Source organism: Kockovaella imperatae, assembly GCF_002102565.1.
Source record: "Kockovaella imperatae strain NRRL Y-17943 chromosome Unknown BD324scaffold_9, whole genome shotgun sequence".
Taxonomy (NCBI): Eukaryota; Fungi; Basidiomycota; class Tremellomycetes; order Tremellales; family Cuniculitremaceae; genus Kockovaella; species Kockovaella imperatae.
The window spans coordinates 691900-716305 of NW_019028949.1; the positions used below are offsets into that span (position 1 = coordinate 691900).

The 24406-nt window shown below is 52.3% G+C and overlaps 12 protein-coding genes across 12 annotated transcripts; 6 read left to right on the top strand and 6 right to left on the bottom strand.

Annotated features, from left to right (window-relative positions):
* Positions 1-3120: 3120 nt before the first annotated feature.
* Positions 3121-4581, top strand: BD324DRAFT_652039 (kinase-like domain-containing protein; the record flags this gene model as incomplete). The annotated part of the gene is made up of 3 exons (XM_022018429.1): positions 3121-3510; positions 3579-3798; positions 3863-4581. 3 exons carry the CDS (start codon positions 3121-3123, stop codon positions 4579-4581), a joined length of 1329 nt encoding a protein of 442 aa, XP_021870265.1.
* Positions 4582-5293: 712 nt separating this feature from the next.
* On the top strand, positions 5294-7544 carry BD324DRAFT_682269 (hypothetical protein; the record flags this gene model as incomplete). The annotated part of the gene is made up of 1 exon (XM_022019143.1): positions 5294-7544. The coding sequence occupies exon 1, from the start codon at positions 5547-5549 to the stop codon at positions 7542-7544; it is 1998 nt and encodes a 665-aa protein (XP_021870266.1). The 5' UTR covers positions 5294-5546.
* A 196-nt stretch (positions 7545-7740) lies between these two features.
* BD324DRAFT_581078 (CDP-alcohol phosphatidyltransferase-domain-containing protein) lies at positions 7741-9443 on the bottom strand (the record flags this gene model as incomplete). The annotated part of the gene is made up of 8 exons (XM_022013482.1): positions 7741-7834; positions 7880-7990; positions 8047-8175; positions 8230-8415; positions 8468-8856; positions 8921-9018; positions 9093-9225; positions 9300-9443. The coding sequence occupies 8 exons, from the start codon at positions 9441-9443 to the stop codon at positions 7741-7743; spliced, it is 1284 nt and encodes a 427-aa protein (XP_021870267.1).
* Positions 9444-9935: 492 nt separating this feature from the next.
* Positions 9936-10316, bottom strand: BD324DRAFT_581554 (high mobility group box domain-containing protein; the record flags this gene model as incomplete). The annotated part of the gene is made up of 3 exons (XM_022013511.1): positions 9936-10007; positions 10057-10192; positions 10243-10316. The coding sequence occupies 3 exons, from the start codon at positions 10314-10316 to the stop codon at positions 9936-9938; spliced, it is 282 nt and encodes a 93-aa protein (XP_021870268.1).
* A 416-nt stretch (positions 10317-10732) lies between these two features.
* On the top strand, positions 10733-11269 carry BD324DRAFT_526388 (hypothetical protein). Its single transcript, XM_022012997.1, has one exon. The coding sequence runs from the start codon at positions 10868-10870 to the stop codon at positions 11222-11224; it is 357 nt and encodes a 118-aa protein (XP_021870269.1). The 5' UTR covers positions 10733-10867; the 3' UTR covers positions 11225-11269.
* Position 11270: 1 nt separating this feature from the next.
* BD324DRAFT_526478 (hypothetical protein) lies at positions 11271-12607 on the bottom strand. Its single transcript, XM_022012998.1, has one exon. The coding sequence runs from the start codon at positions 12276-12278 to the stop codon at positions 11451-11453; it is 828 nt and encodes a 275-aa protein (XP_021870270.1). The 5' UTR covers positions 12279-12607; the 3' UTR covers positions 11271-11450.
* BD324DRAFT_652043 (protein-tyrosine phosphatase) lies at positions 12528-13248 on the bottom strand (the record flags this gene model as incomplete). The annotated part of the gene is made up of 4 exons (XM_022018430.1): positions 12528-12605; positions 12649-12888; positions 12934-13030; positions 13073-13248. The coding sequence occupies 4 exons, from the start codon at positions 13246-13248 to the stop codon at positions 12528-12530; spliced, it is 591 nt and encodes a 196-aa protein (XP_021870271.1).
* Positions 13249-13382: 134 nt separating this feature from the next.
* BD324DRAFT_630356 (putative peptidase family-domain-containing protein) lies at positions 13383-15062 on the bottom strand. The gene is made up of 7 exons (XM_022016319.1): positions 14467-15062; positions 14246-14429; positions 14031-14203; positions 13943-13993; positions 13814-13905; positions 13528-13776; positions 13383-13467 (listed from the first exon to the last, which is right to left on the bottom strand). The coding sequence occupies exons 1-7, from the start codon at positions 14616-14618 to the stop codon at positions 13451-13453; spliced, it is 918 nt and encodes a 305-aa protein (XP_021870272.1). The 5' UTR covers positions 14619-15062; the 3' UTR covers positions 13383-13450.
* A 480-nt stretch (positions 15063-15542) lies between these two features.
* BD324DRAFT_581562 (ZIP zinc transporter-domain-containing protein) lies at positions 15543-17277 on the top strand (the record flags this gene model as incomplete). Its single annotated transcript, XM_022013512.1, has 6 exons — positions 15543-16017; positions 16059-16348; positions 16389-16715; positions 16751-16911; positions 16996-17098; positions 17137-17277. 6 exons carry the CDS (start codon positions 15543-15545, stop codon positions 17275-17277), a joined length of 1497 nt encoding a protein of 498 aa, XP_021870273.1.
* A 125-nt stretch (positions 17278-17402) lies between these two features.
* On the top strand, positions 17403-18607 carry BD324DRAFT_526643 (hypothetical protein). Its single transcript, XM_022012999.1, has 5 exons — positions 17403-17588; positions 17630-17730; positions 17785-17878; positions 17928-18008; positions 18071-18607. Exons 1-5 carry the CDS (start codon positions 17498-17500, stop codon positions 18562-18564), a joined length of 861 nt encoding a protein of 286 aa, XP_021870274.1. The 5' UTR covers positions 17403-17497; the 3' UTR covers positions 18565-18607.
* Positions 18608-18618: 11 nt separating this feature from the next.
* Positions 18619-21687, bottom strand: BD324DRAFT_630367 (hypothetical protein). Its single transcript, XM_022016320.1, has 9 exons — positions 21596-21687; positions 21308-21554; positions 21058-21271; positions 20835-21019; positions 20209-20786; positions 20004-20169; positions 19760-19964; positions 19004-19719; positions 18619-18964 (listed from the first exon to the last, which is right to left on the bottom strand). Exons 1-9 carry the CDS (start codon positions 21679-21681, stop codon positions 18650-18652), a joined length of 2712 nt encoding a protein of 903 aa, XP_021870275.1. The 5' UTR covers positions 21682-21687; the 3' UTR covers positions 18619-18649.
* Positions 21688-21828: 141 nt separating this feature from the next.
* BD324DRAFT_630368 (RNA polymerase Rpb7) lies at positions 21829-23410 on the top strand. Its single transcript, XM_022016321.1, has 6 exons — positions 21829-22194; positions 22338-22453; positions 22506-22659; positions 22709-22759; positions 22977-23114; positions 23167-23410. Exons 1-6 carry the CDS (start codon positions 22183-22185, stop codon positions 23218-23220), a joined length of 525 nt encoding a protein of 174 aa, XP_021870276.1. The 5' UTR covers positions 21829-22182; the 3' UTR covers positions 23221-23410.
* The last annotated feature ends 996 nt before the right edge of the window (positions 23411-24406 follow it).

Genomic DNA, 24406 nt, shown 5'->3' on the forward strand with positions numbered 1-24406 from the left:
TCACGGGCTACCATGATTGTCGTCCCATGTGGGGGTGACCGACCCCCATGATCCCAATGTCTCACTGACCCTTGTCCCTGTCGATCACCAGATCTCCACTTGGTGGCGGGGAGGAAGTGAGCACGTCTCGTTTCGGTCTCAACTTCTCGGCACCGGATTGTATCCGTGACAGCGAGCAAGACAGAGCGAGACGAAGACCGAACCATAGCGGTCCCTGTGCCTGAGGCTGACTCAAGATGTCGAACAATCTGAGGTGAAGTAGCACACCATAGCATGGTTCGTTGGTCTCGTGACATGTCGTGTCATCCCATGTCAAAATCCCGTCCCCATCTTCATCTTCATGTCAAGCCAAGAGGCACAAGCGCAGGCACCGATACGTATACACTGGAAGACATGTCACCGTCACCGTCCGAATGAGGGGTCCCGAAGTGGAACCCAATTCGACGTATAGCGAAGAAAGGGAGTATGGTGGAAAGTACGTGTACCGCTTGATTCGTGCATACTCTATACGGTTTAGCGTGGAACGATGCGAGATCTACCATCCTCCCTGAGCTCCCATTGAAATGTCGCCGGGGAATCGGTCCCTTTTAGATGACCCTGAGGAAGATCCACAGATTCCAGGATGCATCTGATCAGCTGGGAAGGGTTCAGATCTGTAGAATGATTCTTTCCCTTATCTTCCCGTGACTGCCAACCCTCACGCTCCCTCCACCTTGCTCGGCAGCAATTGATTTTCTTCTCCCCTTTTCGTAACTTCTTTACTTTATGTGGGCAATGAAAAATAAATAAGATGATCTCCTCCAGCCCGATCCGTACGTCTGCCTGTCTGCATCACGCCTCACTGGGCTTTACCCAATCCCAGTGATCTGGTAAGGTACGTCGTCGTCAGTCCAACGGAAGGAAAAAGAAAAGAAGAAGAAAGATGCTGTGGCGTCTTTGTCCTGGACGGGCTAGAGTTTTCGCACCCAAAGAAAGGCCCGAGAAAGGTGTGACCTTGGCTTTGGCGTCATTGGGCGGTGGGACTAACGCCACGTTCCCGTCTGACCGTTTCTTTCTCGATGACAAGCCCAAGGAACCAGTGAAGCGAGCGAGCGAGCGAGCGTGCGAGCCAGCGTCAGAGGTACACTGCACTCGGGCCGAACCATCTTAGGAGATGGCAAGAACACGGGCTGGTAACACTTTTCTTACTTTTTTATGGTTCCTGGTTCACAAGCCAAGGCAGAAGTTTACACCACTTCCCAGCAGCGCCGCCAGCGCCAGCCAACACTGAGCGCATGACAAGGTGTGTGTCTCTCTCTCTCTCTCTCTCGCCCTCTCGGAACACGGCATAGACGGGTCGTGTGCACGGTGTGGCCACCGAAAGAGTGGCATGCTCTGGTGTGGAAGAACGGATGCGAAGAGTGCGAGATTGATGGCGTAGTTGGGAGCTGAGTGACTATGCATGAGGATGGTACGGTAGAAATTACGTCGTCCGAGGACCGTGACATGATGGATGATGTAGATGCAATATGGATTGAATTGAATGGTGGGATCGCCCTTGAGACCGATCGACAGGGGTGTGTGTATGTCATTCCACTTAATTGGTGTTGATTCAATCCCCGACCTGGGGGATGCCACGTACACCTGCTGGCGACTTCCATGGCGATGAGCATTGGGAGATCTGACTGCAAAACGTGAGATCCGTGGCGGGGGGGGGGACACAGGGAGTTTGGGCGGGAAGAGAGCCAGCAAAAAAAAGAAAAAAAAGGGACCAAAAGTGGCGGAACAACCCTCTTGCCGCGGTGGAATAATAGCCAATGAAATAAAGGGGGAGAAAGGGGGTGGCGGTGAGTGAGGGCGTGAGGGAGTGAAAGACTGCGGTAGAAAAGCTGAAGTTTGTCGGATGGGATCAGAAATGGCGGAAATGAGACTGTGGATGGGGCACGGGAATACTGACTATTGAATCATCGCAAAAGAGGCAATCGACCGCAGCAGCACCGGCTTACCCAATATAGCCACACGTCACCCAAACTCAATGACCACTTTACCCGATCGGGAAGACAACGACTAGTCCCTCTGCAGCAACAGGGGCCAGTGGGAAGGGAATGGGAACAACAGAGACCAAAAAAGGTAACCGGGGAAGGGGCGGCAAGGGGAACTGGTGCTATGTGATAGGGGGGTCAGGGGCGGCGGCGGCGCAGAGCGAAGAAAGCGAAGAGCCAAGTGGGTGGAGCACAAACACACACACACACACACTAAGGATCACACAGTGTATGTGCGACTCAGGGTAACCCTCCCCCCGGCCTCCCCGGCAGCTTTTTACCAGCAGCAGCAGCGGCAGCAGCAGCAGCAGCAGCAGGGCACCTTCGCAGCTCTTCCGCCACACGTCGCTCTCATCCGTTTTTAGTCTCTTCAACTCTTTGGCCATAATGAGGATTTTTTTGGTCCCTTTTTTTTTCTTTTCTGAGCGTTGATGAAACGGAGGGGGCGAAGGGGGGCGAAGGGGGGGCGAAGGGAGAGAGAGAGTGAAGGGGTGAGATGTACGTACATCTCATAGGCTGCCTCTCCTCTCTCTCTCTCGCTCTGCACACACCTCGCCTCTCTCTCCCTCCTCTCCCCCCCCCCCGCTTCGCGCGCCTCTTGCCCTTTTCTCACTGTATATCACCTCCCAACTCTGTTCTCTATTAACATTCTAGACACACCCACACCCATCCACACACCATCCCTCTTCTTGTCGTCACCTTTGTCACTTTCTCGTCCGTCCTCCCTCTTCTCTCTCTTGCTCGCATCCGACAAATAACACCACCCAACTATCACCATCAACCACCACCACCACCGAACACCACCACCACCACCACCACCATCATCATCACCTGCTGTTCCGTCCGTTCCGTCCGTCCATCCATCCCACCCACCCTTTCATCTCCGTCTCGACGTGTTCTAAATACCTGGCTGCTTTCTCCTGAATCTCCGGGACTGTGTTTCGCGCCTTCCCTTCAAAAGCATCATCCCCTTTCGGTCGTCTTTCTCACCACCCATTAAAAGAAAAACAGCGAGAAGCTATACACACACATACATCTACAATCTCTTTATAATACTGTCTGTCATCATCTCCCATCCCCCACCAACACGACCACCACCATGAACCCTGCCAATGCCCCATGTGCCGCCGCTTCCTCCTCTCGACCAGCTTACAAACGTGTCGAAGAGGGTGAGAGATGGTTCATCGATTCAGGCAGGATCGAAATCCTCTACCTCATTGGCGCTGGCGCTTATGGTTGTGTCTATCTCGGCGTCGACTCGAGTGGTCCTGAACCACGCTACAGAGCCATCAAGTGTCTTCAACGACATGGTCTGGACGCGAGACAGAGACATTTTCAAAGGAGAGAATTGGCTCTACATAGACTGGCTTGTGCTCATCCGAGCATCGTGTCCATGGAGAAGATTGTAGAGGATGAGGAGCATCTCTTTGTCGTCATGGACTATGGCGAGGATGGAGACTTGTTCTCAATGATCACTGATAAGCAGCGAGTAAGTTTCGAGCGAGCGTTCGAGAACCGTGTGGGCCCAATAAACATGGACTGACACCCGACTTTTAGTACGTGGGGGACGACGAACTCATTCGCAATGTCTTTTTGCAACTGCTCGACGGGGTCGACTACCTACACTCCATTGGTATCGCTCATCGAGATGTTAAACCGGAAAACATTGTCTGCTCAGAGGATGGTGAACGCGTCGTCTTGTGTGACTTTGGTCTAGCTACATCTGAACGTACATCATCAGAATTCGGCTGTGGTTCATCCTTCTACATTGCGCCGGGTGAGTACCATACGAGGTCACCCTCTCTCATCCATCAAATTACTCGTGTCTGACCATGCCTTAGAATGCCTCGGTGAATGGTTTCCTGACCGGACAACCTACCCTACTCAACCGGGCGACGTCTGGTCTCTCGGTGTCATCCTCGTCAATCTCGTTTGCGGTCGTAATCCCTGGCGCATAGCTTCTCCAAACGACGAATCTTTTAATGCTTTTCTTGCCGACCCACTCTTCCTCCGACGCATCCTACCAATCTCCAATCAATGCTTGTACATCCTCACTCGAATCTTCACCGTCGACCCTTCTGAACGCATCGACACCCATCTCTTACGTCAATTGATCCTTCAAGTCGACTCCTTCTCCATGGACGAAGTCGAGCTCCGCGCGACTCACCTGGCGGCCCAAGCGCGTGGCGTGGGCAAAGTTTCTGTCGAACACGTCGAGACCTGCAGTGTATCTACTTCCCTCGATACACCTTCATGGGGACACGAATCGACATTCACTTACGACCAAGAAACACCTTCCCTCCGTGCCGACAGTGGATCTCCTTCCCCACCCATCCACCGGTCAACATCTTCATCCTCCAACGACGATGCGTCTCTGCCACCTACACCTCTGATGCACCCTCAGGACATCTCTCGTGGCGTCCTCCCACCTGCCGCTTCACCACTCTGGGCAGCGTTGAAGAATGCCGATGCACAGAGTAGACGCAAAGACCCAGTGGAACTGCGGATCAACCCTTCTCCAGATGTCCTCAGTGAATCGCACCCTTCGCCATTTTTCTGAAGTGACCACAAAAACTTCTTGTCATCGATTAAGAATCATCAGTCAATCAGCAAACACATCAATTGTATCACATGTTTCTTCGGCTCTGGAACAACAACGACCATTCAAGTACAATATTATTATTATATTGGCCATCACGTACTGTTTCCTCTTCTTGCTCAAACCGAATCGATCCAACGCGCATCAGGGCCACCGGTCCTTGACGATTGGATCACACGTGCCTCTGTCCGTCTTTTCTTCTCTTGCATTGCACCGATATACAGACATCACACTTTGGAAGCCTCGATCCCACCTTACATTCTCCGTCTTCAGACAGACAATTCTCATATTTGGACTGCAGGACGGGCGGGCATAGGGATAATGGCTGGGCGACAAGACGGGGATACACTGAATATTTACTGTTTCAATGGGTTGTACCTACTAGATCACTCTATTTGTAAAAGATGATGAGGGGGGAGGACGAGGGGTCTCACTCCCACCTGTTTTCATCTAGTATATGACAATCATGAAATCGAATGACACAATGGATGTAAACTATCACCATAGCCTGTGAGACTCGGCGACAGCGTCGCGGGAATTGACTCTCTGTCTATCTCTCCCCCCAAAACGGAAATTAGCACATGGCAGATTCAGGGTCTAGTCCACGTGTCACTGCACGCCCGTCGTGTGGTTCGATGGGATGCGGAAGATCCCAAAAAAAATGTTGAGATCAACGACGCGTCTTTTTGAGGATCGACACACATGAGAGCAGACTCGGCGGGCGGATTGGTTACTAACTGACAGACGAAGAAGGAAGAAGGACGAAGTTTAGAAGAACCCTTTGGAACGTCGATCATCGGGCCCCCTCCTTTGTCCCTTTGTTTTTTTGGGTGGTCCCTGGATCTGATACCTTGCCTAGATCAAAAGATCATTTCCGTCGAACACCCCTTTGCTGCCGCTGCTGGAAGAAGGAAGAAGTAGCAACCATGGCCCCTTTACCATTTCGAAAACAAGTCTCGTCGTCTACACCTAACGGCAGGACCGGTGATGGAGCAGCTGCAACCTCCACGACTCCGGGATCATCGTCCGCCTCTACACCCCCGACATCTTTCCATGCCGCTTCCGCCTCCACATCCTCTTCCTCATCTTCCTCCACCGCCAATGGGCTCTTCTTCAACTCTTCATTGGATCATCCTTCCATGTCAACATCCTCATCAACGACGGCCGGAGGCACGTTAGGCGCATCGGGATCATCAAGTACCGATTCACCCAATCGTGCATTTTCTCGACTGCTTCGCCGACGTCCATCTGTCAATAATCGGAATCTGCCTCCGACGGACGAAGCCCTGGTGAACAAGGATGATCCATCGAGTGCTACTCCCATCCCTCCGCCCCATCTGCCATCTTCCGCCTCCTCTTCTCACTCTGGATTGTTCACAAAGTATCGACCTGGATCTTCCGGAAGTGTCAAGCAAGCTATGGTCGTCTCCTCCGACATAGGAAGTGATAGTACCTCGTTCGACACCAGTCCAGCGGGTCATCGTGGTGGTGGTGGTCATATCCGCGGCCATAGCCCTGCGACGACGACTACGATGACGACGAAAAGATCTAACCGGAGCCAAAGGACAGATCATCCATTCTTCATTGCTGGCTCACATACGCATACTCTCGACGATGATGATACAGATCTGACTCCCGCACCCATTTTTCACCATTCATCAGGTCTATCACCTACTCGTCGAGCCATGCCTCGATCACCTAGAGCTCCCAAGTCGTCATCTGGAGAGAGAGGTCCTCACGCATCTACACCGTTATCTTTACAACCATTACGAATCTCCTCTCACGGATCCACATCCGAATCGTCCCCTACCACCACTTCTTCCTCCTATTCTGCCTCTCAGACGTCCCCTAGACCTCCGAGACCTACAGTCACAGCCGAATGGTTATCTAGGAAACCCGTATCTGGTCGAGCGAAATTGGAGGGTCAATTAGAAGGAGCAGCTCATATCCGATCTTTATCGGGCGGCGGCACTTCTTCAACCAAAGCCACGATCTTCAATGGTGCTGGGACAGGCTCTAGACTCGATAGAACGATCAGTCCATCATCATCGGCATCTAGGACATCTGCTGGCGCTGACGCCGCTTCGACTTCGGGCGTCGATTCAGAAGATGGTCAAGTAGGTATCAAATCGTCTCGAAGACGATCACACATTACCTCGACACGAGATGGAAGTGGAGGTTTTCAAGTCGAAGTCTTTTGCGTAGATAACAGGGGCGAAAACGATGAACTCAAATGGGAAGTGACCATTCGTCGAAGACCGCAGATACCTGTCGAGGGTGAACCGGGACGGTCCACCGACGATCTCGACACTATAAACAATATCCCCATACTGGCTCCCACATCTCCTTTAAACCTCTCCACCACTCAATCCGTCGCTCAAGCTCCTTCCTCTGCCAGTTCCATCAACCTCTCATTATCACTCGATCAACCGACGGGTAAACTCGTCTTTATCGCTTTCCCAATGGACCTCCACGCGACTCCCAAACGAAGACATAGTAAACGAACGAATGGATTGTCTAGTCGTTCGCCCAAAGTCACATCTCCAAGACCTCTCACCCCACCTCTTCACGCAGGTCCGAGATCTCCAACCTATCGTACCACCACCCCTCCACCTGTACCAGTCTTCGAACGACCCGCCTCATCGATTGTCACGCCTCCACCTGCTCCTAATCCTAACGATGCTTCACCACCTAGAACTCCACCTCAACCACATCATAAACGTATCTCTCAAAACTCTTTATGGCCTTCACCTAGTCGAAGTGGGAGACGGTCACCCATCTTAAATCAATCACCTTCTGTCATCCGAACGCCAGAGGTGTGGACACCGAGACGATCGAGAATGCTCAACGCGAGGGAGCTAGGTGGTGGTTTATATGCCAAAGGGACAGTAGATGGTATGAGCGAGGAGCTGGAGAGTAGTTGAGGTGCACATGCATGGTTGTGTGAAAAGTCGTTGGTGGTCTGCCGCTGCTTTGACAGTCGGCCCATGTGAATGTCCCATGCGTCTGTGAGCGACCTTCAACCTTCAACTCTATGTCATAACTCTCGTACGTGTATCCGCTGCTTCTATCGTCTTTATACTGGGCGTAATCGTGACCCCTCTCTTTTCAAGACCCCGATCAGTTTGTCTTCTTCTGCTCATCATTCTCTACCCAATTGCCATTTGCGTCTTTGTGTCTGACAGTAAAGCATGCGATACCGGTGTGTTCACAGCTGTGCACGGGTCAATATAGCTCAACGTCCGCGAGGTGAACTCACATTTGCCAGATGACTTCACGTGCGAATCGCACGTAGTTGAACAGTGCGACGATGAAGGACATGCAGATAAAGACATTGGCAGCGACGGGTGAAGCTTGAACCAGGGGTTCACTGTAGGAACGTTGGTCAGTAAGCCCTGCTGTTCATCAGATCACAGTCAACCTCACCGTCCCAAGAGCCATTGCGAGTTGGCATCCACTGCGCCGAACAGAGAGTAGACCATCATACCATTCCAGTAAGGGAACGGAGATTTGGTGACGTGCGCGAGGATGAGTTGCGAGACTTGGTAAGAAAAGCTTAGACTAGGTCAGCACATAGCCATACCGCCAATCCGATGCGACCCGACCCACCTCAATCCCCAGTACCCCAAGAAAGGCAATAATCTCGCATCGTGGACGAGCTGAACACCTCCTCTCAACTCAGCCTGAAGCCAAGCGATGAGGATAATAGAGTGAGCGAGGAAGGGCAGGTACCCTAGAAGAGGAGTGAAGAGTGGTTTACCAGTCTTCTGTCGAAGCTTCAAGACGTTCCAATAACTAGTCACAAGAGGTGAGATTATGCCAGTATAACTTCCTACTATCCACTCACCTGTTAATGATATTTCCCACAGTGCCCAGCCCTCCGAACAACATGAACGCGACGTTGATGGGGAGCGTCTCCAAACGCAACGAGTCCCGAACCCCGACTGTCTTGTCGAACCATCTGGCTGCTTGTAAGCCCAAACCACCAGGAACAAGGGAAAAGATCGGCCTATTCCACAATTCTTGACCGAGCGGATGGAATCCCGTCAAGAGGTATATGACGCAGATCATCAAGATTCCTTCAACGGGGCCCGAAAAGGCAGACAGGTAAAGCGTTCCCGTATGATATTCTTCCCAAGTCGACGCGTAGAAATTACACAATGAGGCAGCTTGAGAAGCGACGGTCCACCATGATCTTCCAAGACCCAGTGCGTGCGCGCAAAGAATCACTTCAAGCTAGGTAGGAAAGCAGCAAAGCATGAGCACTTGTGTTCTTACATGTGGATCTCGACAGACACACAGTCGTGTTGATGGCATCACATCCGTGATCAAACATTTCGCCTAGAGCACTGGCCATACCGACTCGACGAGCTTGTTTCCCATCGATGGCGTCCATGCCTGAAAGTTCAACATCAGCGGGTTCTTTTCCTTCCTCTCGTCCCGCCGCCCGCCGGGCCTCAGGCCAGACTCACTCTGATAAGCGAATAAGCCAAATGCCCATGAGAGATAGACCCAAGGAGGAAGTTCTTTACCCTCATACGTCGGATCAAAGATGAGCAACGTGCCCACATTGGCGAATACAAAGCATAGCCCGAGAAAGGTGATCTGTTCGGAGGGCCTCGGACTCAGCATGCACACTCTATCAATCAAAAAACCCTCTCGAGTCTTCGCTCACTCACCGTGTTTGGTGCCAGACTCGTAGGGAACAAGGTCACTAGCCATGTCCAAAATGGACCCAAAATATGTTTCGACACGATAGACTTGTCGACTCCAGAATACTTGTACTTGTCGACACCGGCAAGTTGGGTCTTGGTGATCCTCATGGTGGAGGTGGTGGAGGTAGTGGTCGCGCGGCTGCGGCTGCGACGACGACAGCAGTGAGGCCAGCGTCAGAGCCGTGTCAACGGTCAGTATAGCCAGAGAACTACCAAAAGCTCTTTCGCTGGATATTTAGAAAATGGAATTTAAGGAAAAAGGCATAATGAATGACGATTGAATCTGTCCCGTCTCCTGGCCAACAATTTATTTAGTATTGGCGCAGATCATGCATCCCATCCTATATACATGAAAAGGCGATAGATGCCAGAATGGCAAGGAAGAGCAAACTCGAAGTTACGAACATGACCATGTGTTATCGCATGGCTTGAAAAAGGTGATTTGATCGAGAAAGAGGGGTCACAGGGAGAAGAAAAGGGTTTCTTGATTCGGAAAGTCCAGTGAACTGGATGCAGGGCGATTGGATCAAAAGCACAGAGGCTGTGAAAGGTCGTGAGCTCGTCTCGAGACCCGCGATCTGGCTAGACTTACCCATCCTTCTACTTCTTCTCGTACGCAGCTTTCTGCTTTGCGGCCCTAGTCTTGTCAGCCTCCGCCTTGTCCTCGTATGGCTAAGGAAACAGTCAGCTTTCACGTCCGTCCGTCCGTTGGACGGCCTACCTTCTTCTCAGCAGCGGAAAGCTCCTTCCACTTGGCTCCGAGGAGTTTTCCCACCTCACCAAAGGAGACGTCGGGGTTCTCAGACTTGATTCGGTCTCGGTAGTCCTGAACGAAGAACATGTAGGCGGAGAGAGCACTAAGGGAAAGGCAATCAGACAAGTCATTGCAAGAGGTTTTCCGACTCACCGCTTGGGCTTGTTGGGGTCGACGTCCTTCTTTCCCCGCTTGGTGGTCTCTTTCTCAGCGACGGCTTTGGGCATCTTGACTGGAGGAGGTGCGGGTAAATATGGGGGGCCGAGGTGACCGAGAAAAGGGACGAGTTGAGGAGGTAGGGGAAGTGGAAGTGGGACGAAGGGGAGAGGAATGGAGCGTGATGAGGTAGATGATGGTGGTGTAGGAGATGATGTGGACGCAGTTGAGGATGAGGAAGGTGAATTGTCAATGAGCGGAGTCAAGCCGTGATGAAGAGCATGATCAGGTCGAGTTGGAGATTCGTCGTGGTGGGTGTTGTTGACAACAGGATTGGCACGTCGAGGTGTCATGGTCGCGGGTGATTGAAGAGTTAAGAACGATAACGTGTCAGCATGCTCGTTCTAAATCACACGCAGAGGACCGAGCGCAAGGGAATGGAGTGTAATCAGTCAATGTAGATATGACTGATGTATAGGAATGCAATATGGAATGGATCAAACACGCGCCGCGCATAATGCCACCACGCCCCGACCCCTTCACAACAACGCCGAATGACCCACTGGACCCAGTGGATCACCTTCAGGATGATCAATGAAGTAACCCTCATCATCATGCACGCATGACACGGGATCACTTCGAAAAATCAGTCGCCTCGGGGCCGCGCTCCGAGACATTGAAGATTGTGTTGTGTTTATGGTGGTGGTGGTGTTGTTGGTGGTGGTGGATGATGGTGAGCTCGCAAGAACCGTCTGAGAACATGCAGATATGCTTTGAAATGGGGTTTGAAAGTAATCCAAGCATCCTCATGTATGCTCATGACTCAGTGTTCATTGACTCACATTATTGGTGGGTGGGTGGTTGGCTGGTGCTTGGCTGGCTGGCTGGCTGGCTGTTGTACGGTGTACGGTGGGTGAGTTGTATGGGGGAATATAGTAGAAGGGGAAGAATGGGCTGTCCCGCTATAAAAGTTGGGTGAAAGTGTTGGGCTCATACGCGCGGGGGGCGAGGGGGAAACACACACTCAAAGCCAAACAAATAGATACAGAATGTGGCACTTTATACCAGTGTTATTACCCAAAGCAGTAGAAACGCGTCAAAAACAAGCATCACTCGGCTTTAGGTATATCGCCGGATCACGTGATGATTGAGCGGCTCTAGCTACAGCTTTACTACTGGTACAATGAATCTCGACATATCAACCATCATAGCCTCATGTCTGGCAGGGAGCGGCACCTCCTTATCCTTGCATTTAGCCTTACCCCCTCATCCAGAGCCATTCTCTTTCCTAGTCCAGGACTCTTATCCAGTATCACTGAGCTCGATACAGATCTGCCACCCATGCTCGAAGCAGCGGAAGACAACGTCGTAGGATTGGAGAAGTGCGATATAGCACCATGAGAATCGTACGTCGCTCTGTATTTCGATGCAAAGGTCGGTCTTGAAGCTATCGAAAAGGCAGTAGAGGAAGAATGAGCCGAAGTTGGGAGATTGGGATCAGGAGCCAAGTGTCGACTGACGAGGAACGAAGCTGTTCCGGGTGATGGATGAGGTCGAAGTGGGGTTAGATACTCGCAGTCATTCAGTATGTCGGTCGATACCATACCAGGCTGGAAGAATGGTATGCGATCATCCCGCTTGATATGTAGGGCCGAGAACAGCGATTTGAACTTGTCTGAGAGCTTACGTGCATGGCCGACGTGAGCTGGTCGCTTGAGTCTCGCACTTCGAGAAGTAGGCTTTGGGGGAGACAGTAGCGTGTATGACGCGGTATCTTCATGAGCGAGAGACGCGACTGAGGATTTGGAAGGGAAGGTAAATGACAAGGTTGGATCGTTCGAAACGATGATTGGCGCCGTCTTGACAATCTGAGGGGGAGGCGTGCTTCCTTGAGCAGTGACAATTCGCAAGCGAGGCCGAGCAGGACGATCATAAGGGGTCCCGTTGGGTGGCGAGATCGGAAGGACCAGCAAAGGGAGGCAAATGGCACTTGGGTGATCTGATCCCATCGGTCCGGGTGATGCGACAGGCATGGCGAGAGCTCAATTCAGCAGGCTGAGGCGTCGGCTGGAGGATCTGATGTCGAGTGGCTCCACACCAGAAAACAGCATCGTTCGCTGATCGCACCGAAATAAGCATCCGTTGAGACGCACAATGTTTCGAGGGACGACGTCACAGCAGGTTGACCGTTTGAAAAGTTGACAAAGGAGGTGTCGAGGTCTGGACCAACTGATCCATCCACAAGGCTCGGTAGCCAGTCTTTCTAGTAGCCGGAAAGACCGTCAAGGACCTCTGACTAGCCATTGCGGTCTGTAGATCGAGCTGATTGGAGCCTGGGACGATTCGTACATTGCGATGAACTGATATCATGTATCAGACCTTCGCCTGAATCGACGCGCTCACCTCTTTCCCCGCTTCGCCTACTCCATGACCTTCTGCACCTCCAGCAGGACCCGCAAACATGTCTCCTTCGGCGTATATTCCCGTAAGACTCCATCTTTGCAATCGGCGTATGAGGGCACAGACGAATGAACATGTCGATTTGCCCATATCATCGTGAATCAACAGAGGGTAATTGGACGAGTCAAGGATGATAGCTAGCGCAGTGTCCAGTTCAGCTCGTCCATCTGATGTGTATAGGGTCTGTAAGTGTCAGCGTGACGGCAGACATGATCGTGTCGGTCTTACCGAATCGTCTGATAGATCAAATCGGTGCAATTCGATGCCTTGAGCATGGACAAACTCCCTAGAATCTTTCCTGTACTCGTCTTTTCCGACTAGATACCTGGACTGTGTTGAGTGACAAGCGCTTACTTGACACACTCACATGACTCCCTTAAGCTTGAGTTGCTTTAGGAACCCAAAATTCTTCTTGTTGGGATGTCCACTTCTGTAGATACCAGGGACAACGAGAGCAAAGTTGATCGGAGGTACGAGGACTTCAGGAGCAGGAATGAGATGATGCATGATACTCTGTCCGTCGAAGGGCGGAGCTGATACCATGGCTGTCATTGAGCGAAATGAGACAAAGTCAAGGTAAAGTTTGTGTAAGGCAATGTATGAGCGCAAGAGCCGACAGTTCAGGTGGAGGAGCCAAGTTCTCGTGGCGGCGGAATACCTTGAACTCGAACGTGGAACCGGCCGGCATCAGATACATTATAGCTCTATGGAGGATCTACATGCGAAACCTACTGCATCCTTACAGCTAGACACAGTGCTGAGCTAGGGGCAAGTCAGCAGCATGCTGCTTCAGTCAGACAGACCAGGTCAGGCCAGACTCACTGCCGTCGGAATGGGTGTGGCACTCTTTCGCGGCCCTCGTCGTTGAGGTGGCTCCTACCGCCGTCGTGGCAGGACTAGAACAGTGATAGTGATCATCGTGTAGAACACACCCAGTGCTCTCAACGGGAGGTGGTGGTACAGAGGCAGTCACTGAAGTTGTGGCATCGTTGTGGTCTGAATTGTCATCATGAGTTGATTGGTCCGATACGCAGGCGCTTCCGCCGCCTGCCACTTCAATTGCCCAGACGTCTAGGGTATCAACAGGGGATGCGGGATAACAACCTACGAGCCGCAAAGTACTGCAGAGCGTCCGAATCGACAGCGGCAAAGGACGAATTGTGTTGCGCAAGTTCTCGAACGGAGGTATAGTCGCTAGCACTGGTCATGAGTCTCATCAATTAGAATAAGGACTTACTAGTGCTCGACCAATCCATTGGTTACGCTCGGGACATGGAATAGGCGGTGGCTACGGCGTCAGCCACATCAGCAGCGATATCGCTGACATTAGATCGATAGACCAGTAGATGGAGATTTTCTCCGCAGTGATGAGGTTGAAGCCGTTCATACAAAAGGCAGGGTTGAAGAGGCGAGTTCGGTAAGACAAATCACAAATAACAGTCTCCGTAGACCCATTTTCACCTCGCCAGTGCCCTGCCCAACCTTCGTTTTGGCAGTTCTGAGCCGTCGTCAGACGAAGCTCGCCAGAGCATGAACTCACGTCATCTGGATTGTCGCATCGGAGCAGCACGCCTTGTTTGTTCCCGTTGAGAAACGAATCCCAGATCCCGACGACCGTGGCATAAGCCTCTGTAGCGTTTCCGAAGTAGTGTTCAAACACGGGATCGGAAGGCCCATTCGTAATGACGTATTCTCTGGCTACACTAGCGACGGACCAGGTGTCACTGTATGTCAGCTTTAGATCGCCCGGCCGTCACGCACGTCAAGGCCTGTGACAGCATGTGTCGCTGTGTCGCATTGCAGCTCTCATGGATGGTGACTTCTGCCGAATAGGCTTGGAAAGCTCTGACATTGACTGGAGCAGCGGAAGTAGAGCCTATGAGAGCGGTTGGGATCAGTTGACTGAACAACATGGTGAGCAGGGGGGAATAGATACTGGTCAATGAGGTCCAACAGCTTTGGTAGGCTCAGGATTTTATAGCTGCCATATGACAGAGATGAAAGCATTCGAGGGTAAATTCGCAACCTCTCGCCAAGTAGTCCTCAGTGTATACTGGGTTGAGATGTGCCGAGATGCCTGTCGGGGGAGTCATGGAATGCTCTGACTTTGACCTAGCTAGAGCTTGAGCCCAACTGCCAAGAGAACGTCGGTCTTGACTCGACACCTGCAGTGAAATCGTTGGGGTCCTCGATTTCGCCAATTGGACCACTTTATTGCTTGCTCTCAGTGCCAAGGTCCGAGCGAGAGCAAGTATCGTCGAGTCATCCACTTTGCAGCGATCAGCCGAGCCATTAGCGGCGCCTGTGCGCGGAATGCGTGATCGCCATCAAGGAGGTAGATATGTACAGTGCAGAGCACCCAAATGCCACATTCCTTTTCTCATCCGGCTACCTCGTATTTATTACTTTGACAGCTTCGCTGACAGACTTCCCTTATGTTCGCAACTCGTTGCGCTTGCGCTTGCCTCAGAAGCTGTCACCTATGCGTAGAGCCGGGACGAACAGTCCGCCGCCACCCCGTCAAGCAGGACCTCCAAGAGAGGTCCGACGAGCGGAGAGTCGAGAAGAGTGCCGGTCGGGTCCTTATTCTTAGCAGTACCTGATCATACCCATTCTACGCGTCACATTCAGCTCATCCGGTTGGAAGATGTGAGAAGTGGGATGATGTGCTCCATACTTGGCATGCCATCTGCCAAGTTGATGTCTATCGACGATATAGCCAGGCGGAGATGCTGAAATATCTGGTTGACCGAGGTTATAGAGCCACTCAACTCTCTTCAGTCCTCAAGAGCCCCTCACCGTTTCAAGTGCCAACGTTCCAAGACACGCTGCCGCAGATGGTCAAGGCTTCTCAAGTCCTGTTTTTCACTCTTCTATCCTCCTCTGGTATTCAAGCTCAGCTGGTGCCTGTGCCGTTCAATCCCATTGCGACTTCGCTTGGACCAGCACCAACGGAATCGATCGGATGTCTCATTCGTGATGGAGATTGGAGCTGTGCAGCTGCTAGACAGACAGTGGTCAGCAGTAGAGTCCAGAGCACTGGCACGTCCAACGCGTCTCCCAACAGCGCCAGCTCAACGAGCATATCTCCACCTCCGACAGAGAGCTCCAGCTGTGTCCTTCACGGAGATCATTACCACTGCGACGAGGATCATTCGGACGGCACGCCAACGATAGGTCATCCTTCCATCGCGAGTTCAACCCAAAGCTCGAACTGCGTCTGGCATGAAATCCACTGGGACTGCTTTGAATCTCCGGAGGAGGCGGATCCAGCTCATCAAGCAGATGAGTTGGGAGAGTGTATCATCCACGGTGAATGCGAAGGATGACGGATTGATGGACTGATTGTATAGTCGGTCACACACATGGCGATTGTTCTGCTGAGCAGCTAGCATGTGGTGTAGTCCTTCTTGAGGACTACCACATGCCACTTCACATCGGCTCTATCTTTATCGTCCTCATTACATCCGGTCTCGGCGTCCTCATTCCTATCCTGACTTTCTGGTTTCGAAAGGGGAACGATGGGTCAGAGCTCGACCTTGAGTCCGGCGCCAGATTTGGCAGAGAGACGGGAATCTGGGGCAACGTGTTCTTCCTCGCGAGACACTTTGGATCTGGCATCATCATGTCTACGGCTTTTATCGTGAGGCTCCGTACGCCTTGTCCGCAACTAATCTGCTCAGCATCTACTATACCACGGCTTTGTCATGTTCGCCAATGAGTGCGTCGGGGATCTCCTGTTCGAATCCACCGCTCCGGCCATCGCGATGGCCGCTGCAGTCCTGACGTTCATGTTGGATCTCGTTGGTAGACGATACATGCACTCGTCAGGGATGGAAGATACTCCGCAGCTCCCTGGGATCGACAAGACGGAGATCCTCCCACCTGCCAATCATGGCATTGGCCATGGCCATCACTTTGATGCTGCGCTCGCTGCTGAACGGAGTTGGCAAACTCTGCTGTTGGAGGCCGGAATCATATTCCATTCCATTATGATCGGAGTGACATTGGTAAGCGAAGCTTCAACGACCACATTAACTTTCAGGGCGCCAGTAGTGGGGACGGGTGGACCACGCTGCTCATCGTCATTGTCTTTCATCAGTTCTTCGAGGGCTCGGCACTAGGTGTAAGGATAGCCCTATTGTCTTGGCTGTCCAAGTGGAAGACATTGAGTATGGGCCTGGCGTTCACAGTGAGTTGTACCGTGTGAAATAGAGATCTTAGGCTGAATTCGTTCAAGATCATCACCCCACTGTGAGTCCTCAAACCCTCTACTCGGCTAATCTTCAGTGGCATCGGGATAGGTATCGGCGTCCGGGGGTCATTCTCTCAAAACGGTAAAGCCTCTCTACTCTCAGTAGGCATACTCAACTCAATTTCAGCCGGGATCTTGGTGAGCAATGCCCTCTACCTCATCATTGACCTCGACAGTTGTACACTGCTTTCAACCTCCTCGCGGAAGATTTCGTCAATGGACCGCTGAGACGAGCGGGATTGTTCAAGGTAGTCTCCGCTTTGGCTGCCTTTTTTGCCGGTCTCGTAGCTATGAGTGTGCTTGGGAAGTGGGCCTGAGAAGCTGCTCGGGTGATAGAATGCCTCGTGACCAGGTCTGTATCGCCTCCTAGACCGTGCCCATATGAAATGCCTCCGGTTGCTGCTGCCACGCGTGACGTAAGCGTTTTAGAGTTGCCACGTCGAATGCTGAGCTGGAGGCCCGAAATGTTGAGACGAGGTATATATGAACTAGACAAACCTGTACTTGGTCCCTTGGTGGCCCACCCAACGAGCAGCCATGGTACGAAGTAAAGTACTTCTGAAAGACGTCAAGACTGTGCTCTTTCATGCCGGAGCTCAGACAGTGGCCCGGCGAACAGAGCCTCTACGTGAGCTCTCAGTTCTTCGCCAGGTCCCCTAACGCTTGCAGCGCAGCTCACATGCATCGGTAAAGCATGTAAAGTGTTCCAGCCGGAGATCGTACAGTGCACCAATATGGGTGAGGATGACACGGGGAGCACGCAATGGAGGGTAAGTCCAAGGTCTCAACAGTCTATCATTCAATCAATCGAGCTGATTCCTCAGTGCGATGCTGACATGCCGAATGGATTTCGGTTTGGCAAAATAGAAGTGTCTTGTGAGGGATGGTCAAAGCCAGGAGATAGATTTATCACCCCGGGTACGTCCTCTTCCATTACAGTACTCCCGAGGTGCGCTGATGATGGCAGGTTCTTGTGCGCTCGAGTACAACCTGTATCAATCGAATCCTGGCTTGTACGATTCGTCACCTTCTGTACCGTCCTCGACAGGCAAGTCGTGGGCATGAAACTCCAGTCGACTTTCTTGATATACTTCCTGACGATATACACAGAGCGCATAATCGACAAGCTCTTCAAGGTCCTCTTTTATGCCGTCACCTTTGTTCTCCTATACACCCTTTTCCGATCCATATTCAATCGATTCTTCCCCCGTCACTCACTTCCTAGCCTCTCGTCATTCTTCCCTCCGAGCGACGGTCCCGGGCACGGGCACGGACATCATCATCATGGCTGGGGTTCAGGTGGACCAGGACCAGGTTTCAACCCTGGTCCTTCGGGCGGCGGTCCACCACCTCCTCCGTATACCAAGGATCCAGAGGCATCTCGAGGAGGAGGTATGGGATTATGGACAGGACTCGCAGCTGGTGGTCTGGCGGGGTACCTCGCTGGACGAAGTACGGGTGCTCAGGCACCACGGCCTCCAGCTCAGGTCAGACAGCGACCGAGACGGTCATTATGGGAGGAGGATGAAGATAGGGGAGTGGGACCGAGTCAGCCTAGAGAGATGCGCCGCGCTACTGGGTTTGGAGGTACCAATGTGCGGTGACGGGATTGCTCAGATGCAGTATACTTTGTACACGTACTATGCAAGCAGTACATATTGCACATATCAATGGGACACATGACACGGCCTACTTTCCGCCCTTGCGCATCTTCCTCTTGCGTCCAATCAGGCTGCCTAGCTGTTTGCCCAGCTTTTCCAAGCCCCGCTTCTCACCTTCCACAGGTGCTGCCGGCTCGTCATTCTCGACGGGGCGAGACGCTTTTCTTGAACCTTTGCGGTCTTTACCCTTGTCTCCCTTGGATCGCTTCACCGACTTAGTCTGACGTGGCTCAGCCTCGTCGCCAGACTCCTCGGCCTTTCTCTTCTTGTCTTCTCGCATGGATTTCGGGACGAAGTCTCCGCTGCGGACGGCGGCGATCTTGTCCACTCGGCGTTTGACGACCTTAGACCGCTCAGCGCTGCACTGTCCAATCCAACTCACCTGAACATTCTCGATACTGAATTCGATCAATAAGGTCTTTCCACCACGCATGCCTCCATCTTTGACATCCTTCTCCCCAAGTCTATGGTCCAATCGCTTCAGTCTCCCCTCGAGCTCCTCTATCTGCTGCTCGTCCTTCTTCCCTCTCGCAACCTCGAGGCCCTTTTTGCACTTTTCAAGCCAATCCGCCATCTCTTCCTTATGCCACACGCTGAACAGCTGACCGACCTCGCGATTATTGTTGGCCCATCTCAAAACCTTGAGAGCATCGTGGTGAGATCTCATTTCTAGAAACCCATAGCCTTTCGATCGGCCTTGACCAGAGAGCGGGTCGAGCTTTTCGCTCTGCCTGACAACCTTGGACTGGATGACGGCAGTCTCTCGCTCGCCACGTTGCTTTCCTTTGCCCTTTGACTTGTCTTTCCGCGCTGCGATTGCAGGGGAGAGGGTCGAGTCCAGCTCCTCGGCCCTTGAGAGACCATCTCGTGTGCCGGCCTTTACCTCTTCGTCAAATGCACGAACAGCATGAATTGCCAAGCGTTTCAGCGTACGATCTGTCGCAAAGAGTGGAAGCTGGCGAATGGATAGACGAGTCTTAGAGATGTAGAGAGAAGGGTTAGACCGCAAGAGCGTCCGTCGAGCATTGAAAGATGCCTGACGCTTCTCAACTTCCGCTTCAGGGAGAGTCGCAGCGGCGGGAGAGTTAGGAAAGACCACTGAGGAGGCGTAAGATTAGGCAAGAAGCATTGCGCTCACCTCCTTCTCGCATAAGGTAAGTATTTCGCTTGTCACCCGCATTGCGGGCTCGCTCTCCATCCTCCTTCATCTGCCCCGCTTCCTCACGAGTGACTGCTCGACCGACTTCCAGGGTCCGACCATGCAGGACCAACCGATTGGCAAGAGATGAAGATGGATCGACAGTAAGAACTGACGGAAGGGCGAACGGATTCTTTCCTCCAAGCTGGCCCGTATCAGATTATGTCTGCATTGAACTGCTTACCGGCTGGGCATTTGCTCCGGTCTCCTGAGCGACTCGCTCGGATTCAGCAATGGCCGCGTCTGCGCTTTCTTTCTTCCAATAGCAAACGAAACCAGTTCCACGAGATCGACCCGTCAATTTGTCCATGGTGATTCGAGCATAGCGCAGAGGCCCGAAAGAACGAAAACTAATATCGTCAGTGGATGCTGGAGTGACAAAGACCCACAGATCTGAGAGCTCTGGCTCGGTCGCTTCGAACGACAGATTCCGAATGAAGAGTGTAGAGCCAACATCGACAGCCGGTAATAAGGGCTTGACAGGCTTCTCCTCGTCCACATCCTCCAGATCGTCCTCTCCACCCTCCGCATCCGCCTCTTCCTTGACATCTACATTGTCCTCGCTCGCATTTGAGTCGTTTCCAGGCTCTTCCCCCTCTACACTGCTGCCTGAAACGGCATCAGAGTCCTCAGTCTCCTCCTCAATTTTTACATCTCCAGGGGTATTCTGAGACTTCTCCCACTTGTCTTTGCTCAAGGCCCAATCCACAGCCACCTTGCGGTCCTCCTCCGCAGTAACCTTTTTGGACTTTGATCCCCCTGCACGCTGAATGGCCTTACCATTGACACCTGTCATGGCCTTTTCGGCATGCTTCCTGTCCATGAACCATACGAAGGCGAAGCCTCTTGCTCGGGGCGGAGCAGGCTTGGCAGAAGTGCTGGGCAGTTTGGACGGCAGAGTAGGCAGATCGATGGAATGGATAGGACCGTAGGGCAGGAACGTCCGCTGAAGGTCCTGGACAGTGGTCTTGATGATGGTAAGCTCAATTCGGACCTGCATGGGCTCCAAACCCACATCCCAAGCCAGGTTCCGCACAATCAATCTTCCCGCATGGCTTGCTCCTTTGCCATCCTTGGTGGTACCTGCTTTGTCCAGCTTCCGTTTGAGGACGCAAGATAGCACTGCACCCTTGTATGTATGCCCATGAAGCTTTGGGACGGCTTTCAGAGCCTCTCCGAGAGTCGGCATGAGCACATACGCTAAATGGGTAAGCTGCTTGCGCAAGTGTGACTCGCACCAGTCTCAGGTCGTCCGTCGACAGGGAAGGTGACTTCGGCTTGCTCATGCACCTTTCGGATTCTCTTCCACAATACAGCCTTCGTCAGATCCGCAGGCAGACCGGTGATCACCAGTGTACGCGTTGCATTGGGATCGACCGGGGCTTCTGTGGTGTCGACGGGTTCGACCTTGGGTTTCTTGACCGGTCGAGAGGATCTCTCATCTTGAGCAGGCTAGAATGGTGAGCGCGAAGAATTGATCACCCTCACTCTTCTGTCTGCCCACGAGACTCTCAGTTTTCTGCCCTTGTCTCCAAATGCCCCTCCATCCAACTCTTCAATCGCTCGTTCCGCGTCCTCCCGCAAAGAAAAAGTGACATATCCGACTCCTTTGCTTTTCCCGCTTGTCTTATCTGTCGCTACGAATCCATGCCGTACGGGACCGATGAAAGAGAAATGCGTCAGTAGATCGGTGGTTGTTGCGTTATAGGGAAGAGAGGAGACGAAAAGAGTAGAGCTGAGTTGGGTGAGCAGCTGGCACGTAGGCTATAAGCTTACTTTTGGTTCTCTTCGTTATGGCTTCTGCCCTTCTTGGATGTTTCAGCCACAGGACTGGTCTCAAAATCCTTGTGATCTTCGGACATGATGGTTGTAAGAGTCATAGAGAGACTCTGCTGGACATGCTTTTGCTCAAAATTCTGAATTCGGATCCGAGAGATTGAGTTTGCCACGTCACTAAATTTTGATAAGAATCCTCGACGCTGTTCGCCCCTTTCGAACTTTTCCATTCGGTCGTCAACACGCCCACGCCCCCTCTTCTACTCTGTTTTCGACTCGTTCGATGCGATAGATAGGTTGAGAGAGGGTACTGGGAGGATATTGGAGCTCTGCTCGATCTCAGACCCCACTCGCTGCAGATCTCACTCCCGCAAAAGCCCAAAACACTTCTCGAGGAAACGCCAGAGAGAGATCCACTCATCGTGGTTCTGAAGGGGCTTGGGAGGTGAAAGCGAGGAGCTCGGGGACGGAGGTGCTTCAAAGCTCTCCTGAGAGGTTGGAGTCGACGTTAAGGCGGCCAGCTATATCGAGAAAAAGGCTCTGAAGGACACTGAGAAACTTGATTGTTTGGATCAGACACTTTCAGGATGTTCTTCCTCGTTCGTATCACTGCGAAACCTGGCCGCTTCAATGCGAGCTGACGCAATGTTCTTTCGTGTCCTTTGCTGCTTGACCCTCATGTCTACGTGTCAATATACGTTCAACTGCTGTCGCCCGCCTGTCACGCTTCGCCCCTTAATAGCGTCAGCTCTCGCACACGATCTTACTTCATCCCTCGTATTTCGGTGCTCAGCTCGAAGATTACATCCGGAAGAAGCTGTACGAGGATGTGGAAGGGACATGTAGTGGTAAACATGGGTGAGTCTGTCTGCTCTCCCTCTGGGATTGTTCTATGCTCACTATGTTACAGATACATAATATCAGTCGTCCAGATCATCTCTACCGGGGAGGGCAAGATATTACCATCCACGGGCCAAGCGAGATTCAGATGCACGTATACTGCTGTCGTTATGAAGCCATTCAAAGGCGAAGTCGTCGATGGCAAAGTCGCTAATGTCAACAAGGTGAGTGGAGGTTTGAGCCATGGATCTGGCGTCCACTGACTCGAACCAGATGGGTTTCTTCGCAATGGTCGGACCGCTACAGGTCTTCGTCTCGTCTCATGTGAGCACAGTTTCTGACCGCAAATCACTCCTCCAATCCACTCCACCCCCTCTCGTGATGATTGTTTAGCATAGGGACAACAGATTCTCTCTTTTGGGAGCTGCTGATTATGCTGGGAAGATCTTGTAGTAATTGATCGATCAAACTTCTGATACCTCATCCCTCTCCCTGCTGCCTCGCTGTCTTTGCTTTCGAAACCGAGCTGATACGTCAACAGCTCGTTCACGCCGATATGAAATTCGACCCGAACGCTTCCCCACCATGTTATCGATCATCCTCAACTGACGAGACCATCACAAAGGATACGAAAGTTCGAATCCAGATTGTGGGCTGCAGAGTCGAAGCCAATGATATTGTGAGCTGCAGATCTCTCTCTCTTTGAAGGTTCAAGCTGACATAAGGTTCAGTTTGCAATTGGCACCATCAGAGCAGATTATCTCGGTCAATTACCAGACGAGTGATGACCCTGCATTCCTTGACCGTGCGCAGCGTTCTGGGGCAAGAGGCAATCCCCTTCGAGATGTCTCTCCTCTGATCGTATTGATAGAAAGACGGAAAAGCTGCTTGTCCATCATGATACATTTACGAGCCAAGGCGCATCCTTTCTAGTCTTGTCGAACTCGTTAAACGTGGCATCAATCATATGATATGTATTATAAACATAATTTGGACCCTCTACCATGCTGCTTGCAGATCACGCTCTGAGCGGGGCTACACCTGATCCAGATGACATCTTGCTCCCCTTCTTTCCAACTCTTGCTTTGCGGCAGCCACTCGTGCCAGACGACAATCTGGCAACCACGGCGTCACTATCAGTCGAGCCTTTGGGTAGGCAATCTTCACGTAAGGCAGCGACTCGCTTTGATTTCGCTGCACGGGGTGCGGGAAGGACAGCTTGATTTTCTTGTCGTCCACTGAGTTGTTGCAGAGGCTGGGGTCGTCCGACGGGCGACTTCAGAGGCGAGTCCACACGCCCGCTCTCCGGCGCAACAGCCACATCTTCTATCCGAATCAGAGCCGACCGTCGAGTGGCTTCTCGCCTCTCCTTGAGTGTCTTTACCATCATCAATTCCTGCCGCGAGGGCTTGAAAGGCTCGCCCTCCACCTCCCAGATACGGTATGGTGTTCCGTCCGTAGTACCAGTGGTACCAGTCATGTCCGATCGCATTGTCTCGCTCGAGTTTTTCGTCCTTAGCGCTTGAGACATCACAACAGGAGGGTGAACTGGCGGAGCCTGAACTAGACCTTGGTTGAGCGAGTTCAGACTAGCCTGGTGCGAAATAGGGTATAGAGGCGGGGGATGGGGATGTGCGTAGGTGACTCCGCCGAGAGCGACCCCGATGTTGTCCACCGATTGGTTCAGCTCCGTCATCTGAGGCGTGGAGATGTCAGATAATGTACGAGGCACAGGAGGCACATCGTCGTCTGCATCGGCGAACTGCTCTTCTGCCGAAGACTGTCCGGGGGTAGAATATCTCCAGTCGACTTTCGGCACGGGAGGGATCGCTTCTCCGATATGGTTCGTTCGGTGACTAGCACGGGAATCAGATCTTGAGGCCAAGGACGACGCGTAGGATGAGGGCGGAGGCGACTGGACAAATTCAGCTCGAGTCGGCGTGTCCATAGCCATTACTCTCTCCATCTCCT

What these genes read in the sequence shown, in the direction of transcription:
- BD324DRAFT_526388 (XM_022012997.1), top strand. Translation starts at nt 10,868, where the DNA reads ATGACACGGGATCACTTCGAAAAATCAGTCGCCTCGGGGCCGCGCTCC.
- BD324DRAFT_526478 (XM_022012998.1), bottom strand. Translation starts at nt 12,278, where the DNA reads ATGCCTGTCGCATCACCCGGACCGATGGGATCAGATCACCCAAGTGCC.
- BD324DRAFT_630356 (XM_022016319.1), bottom strand. Translation starts at nt 14,618, where the DNA reads ATGTTGTTCAGTCAACTGATCCCAACCGCTCTCATAGGCTCTACTTCC. An exon ending in AATGGATTGGTCGAGCACTA is followed by an intron (nt 13,906 to 13,942) that starts GTAAGTCCTTAT and finishes ACTCATGACCAG; the next exon opens with TGCTAGCGACTATACCTCCG. An exon ending in TCTGCAGTACTTTGCGGCTC is followed by an intron (nt 13,777 to 13,813) that starts GTAGGTTGTTAT and finishes TTGATACCCTAG; the next exon opens with ACGTCTGGGCAATTGAAGTG.
- BD324DRAFT_526643 (XM_022012999.1), top strand. Translation starts at nt 17,498, where the DNA reads ATGGTACGAAGTAAAGTACTTCTGAAAGACGTCAAGACTGTGCTCTTT. An exon ending in CCGGCGAACAGAGCCTCTAC is followed by an intron (nt 17,589 to 17,629) that starts GTGAGCTCTCAG and finishes TAACGCTTGCAG; the next exon opens with CGCAGCTCACATGCATCGGT. An exon ending in CGGGGAGCACGCAATGGAGG is followed by an intron (nt 17,731 to 17,784) that starts GTAAGTCCAAGG and finishes CTGATTCCTCAG; the next exon opens with TGCGATGCTGACATGCCGAA.
- BD324DRAFT_630367 (XM_022016320.1), bottom strand. Translation starts at nt 21,681, where the DNA reads ATGTCCGAAGATCACAAGGATTTTGAGACCAGTCCTGTGGCTGAAACA. An exon ending in TGCGGAACCTGGCTTGGGAT is followed by an intron (nt 20,787 to 20,834) that starts GTGGGTTTGGAG and finishes ACCATCATCAAG; the next exon opens with ACCACTGTCCAGGACCTTCA. An exon ending in TTACCTTATGCGAGAAGGAG is followed by an intron (nt 19,720 to 19,759) that starts GTGAGCGCAATG and finishes ACGCCTCCTCAG; the next exon opens with TGGTCTTTCCTAACTCTCCC.
- BD324DRAFT_630368 (XM_022016321.1), top strand. An exon ending in ACATGTAGTGGTAAACATGG is followed by an intron (nt 22,454 to 22,505) that starts GTGAGTCTGTCT and finishes ACTATGTTACAG; the next exon opens with ATACATAATATCAGTCGTCC. An exon ending in AAGTCGCTAATGTCAACAAG is followed by an intron (nt 22,660 to 22,708) that starts GTGAGTGGAGGT and finishes GACTCGAACCAG; the next exon opens with ATGGGTTTCTTCGCAATGGT.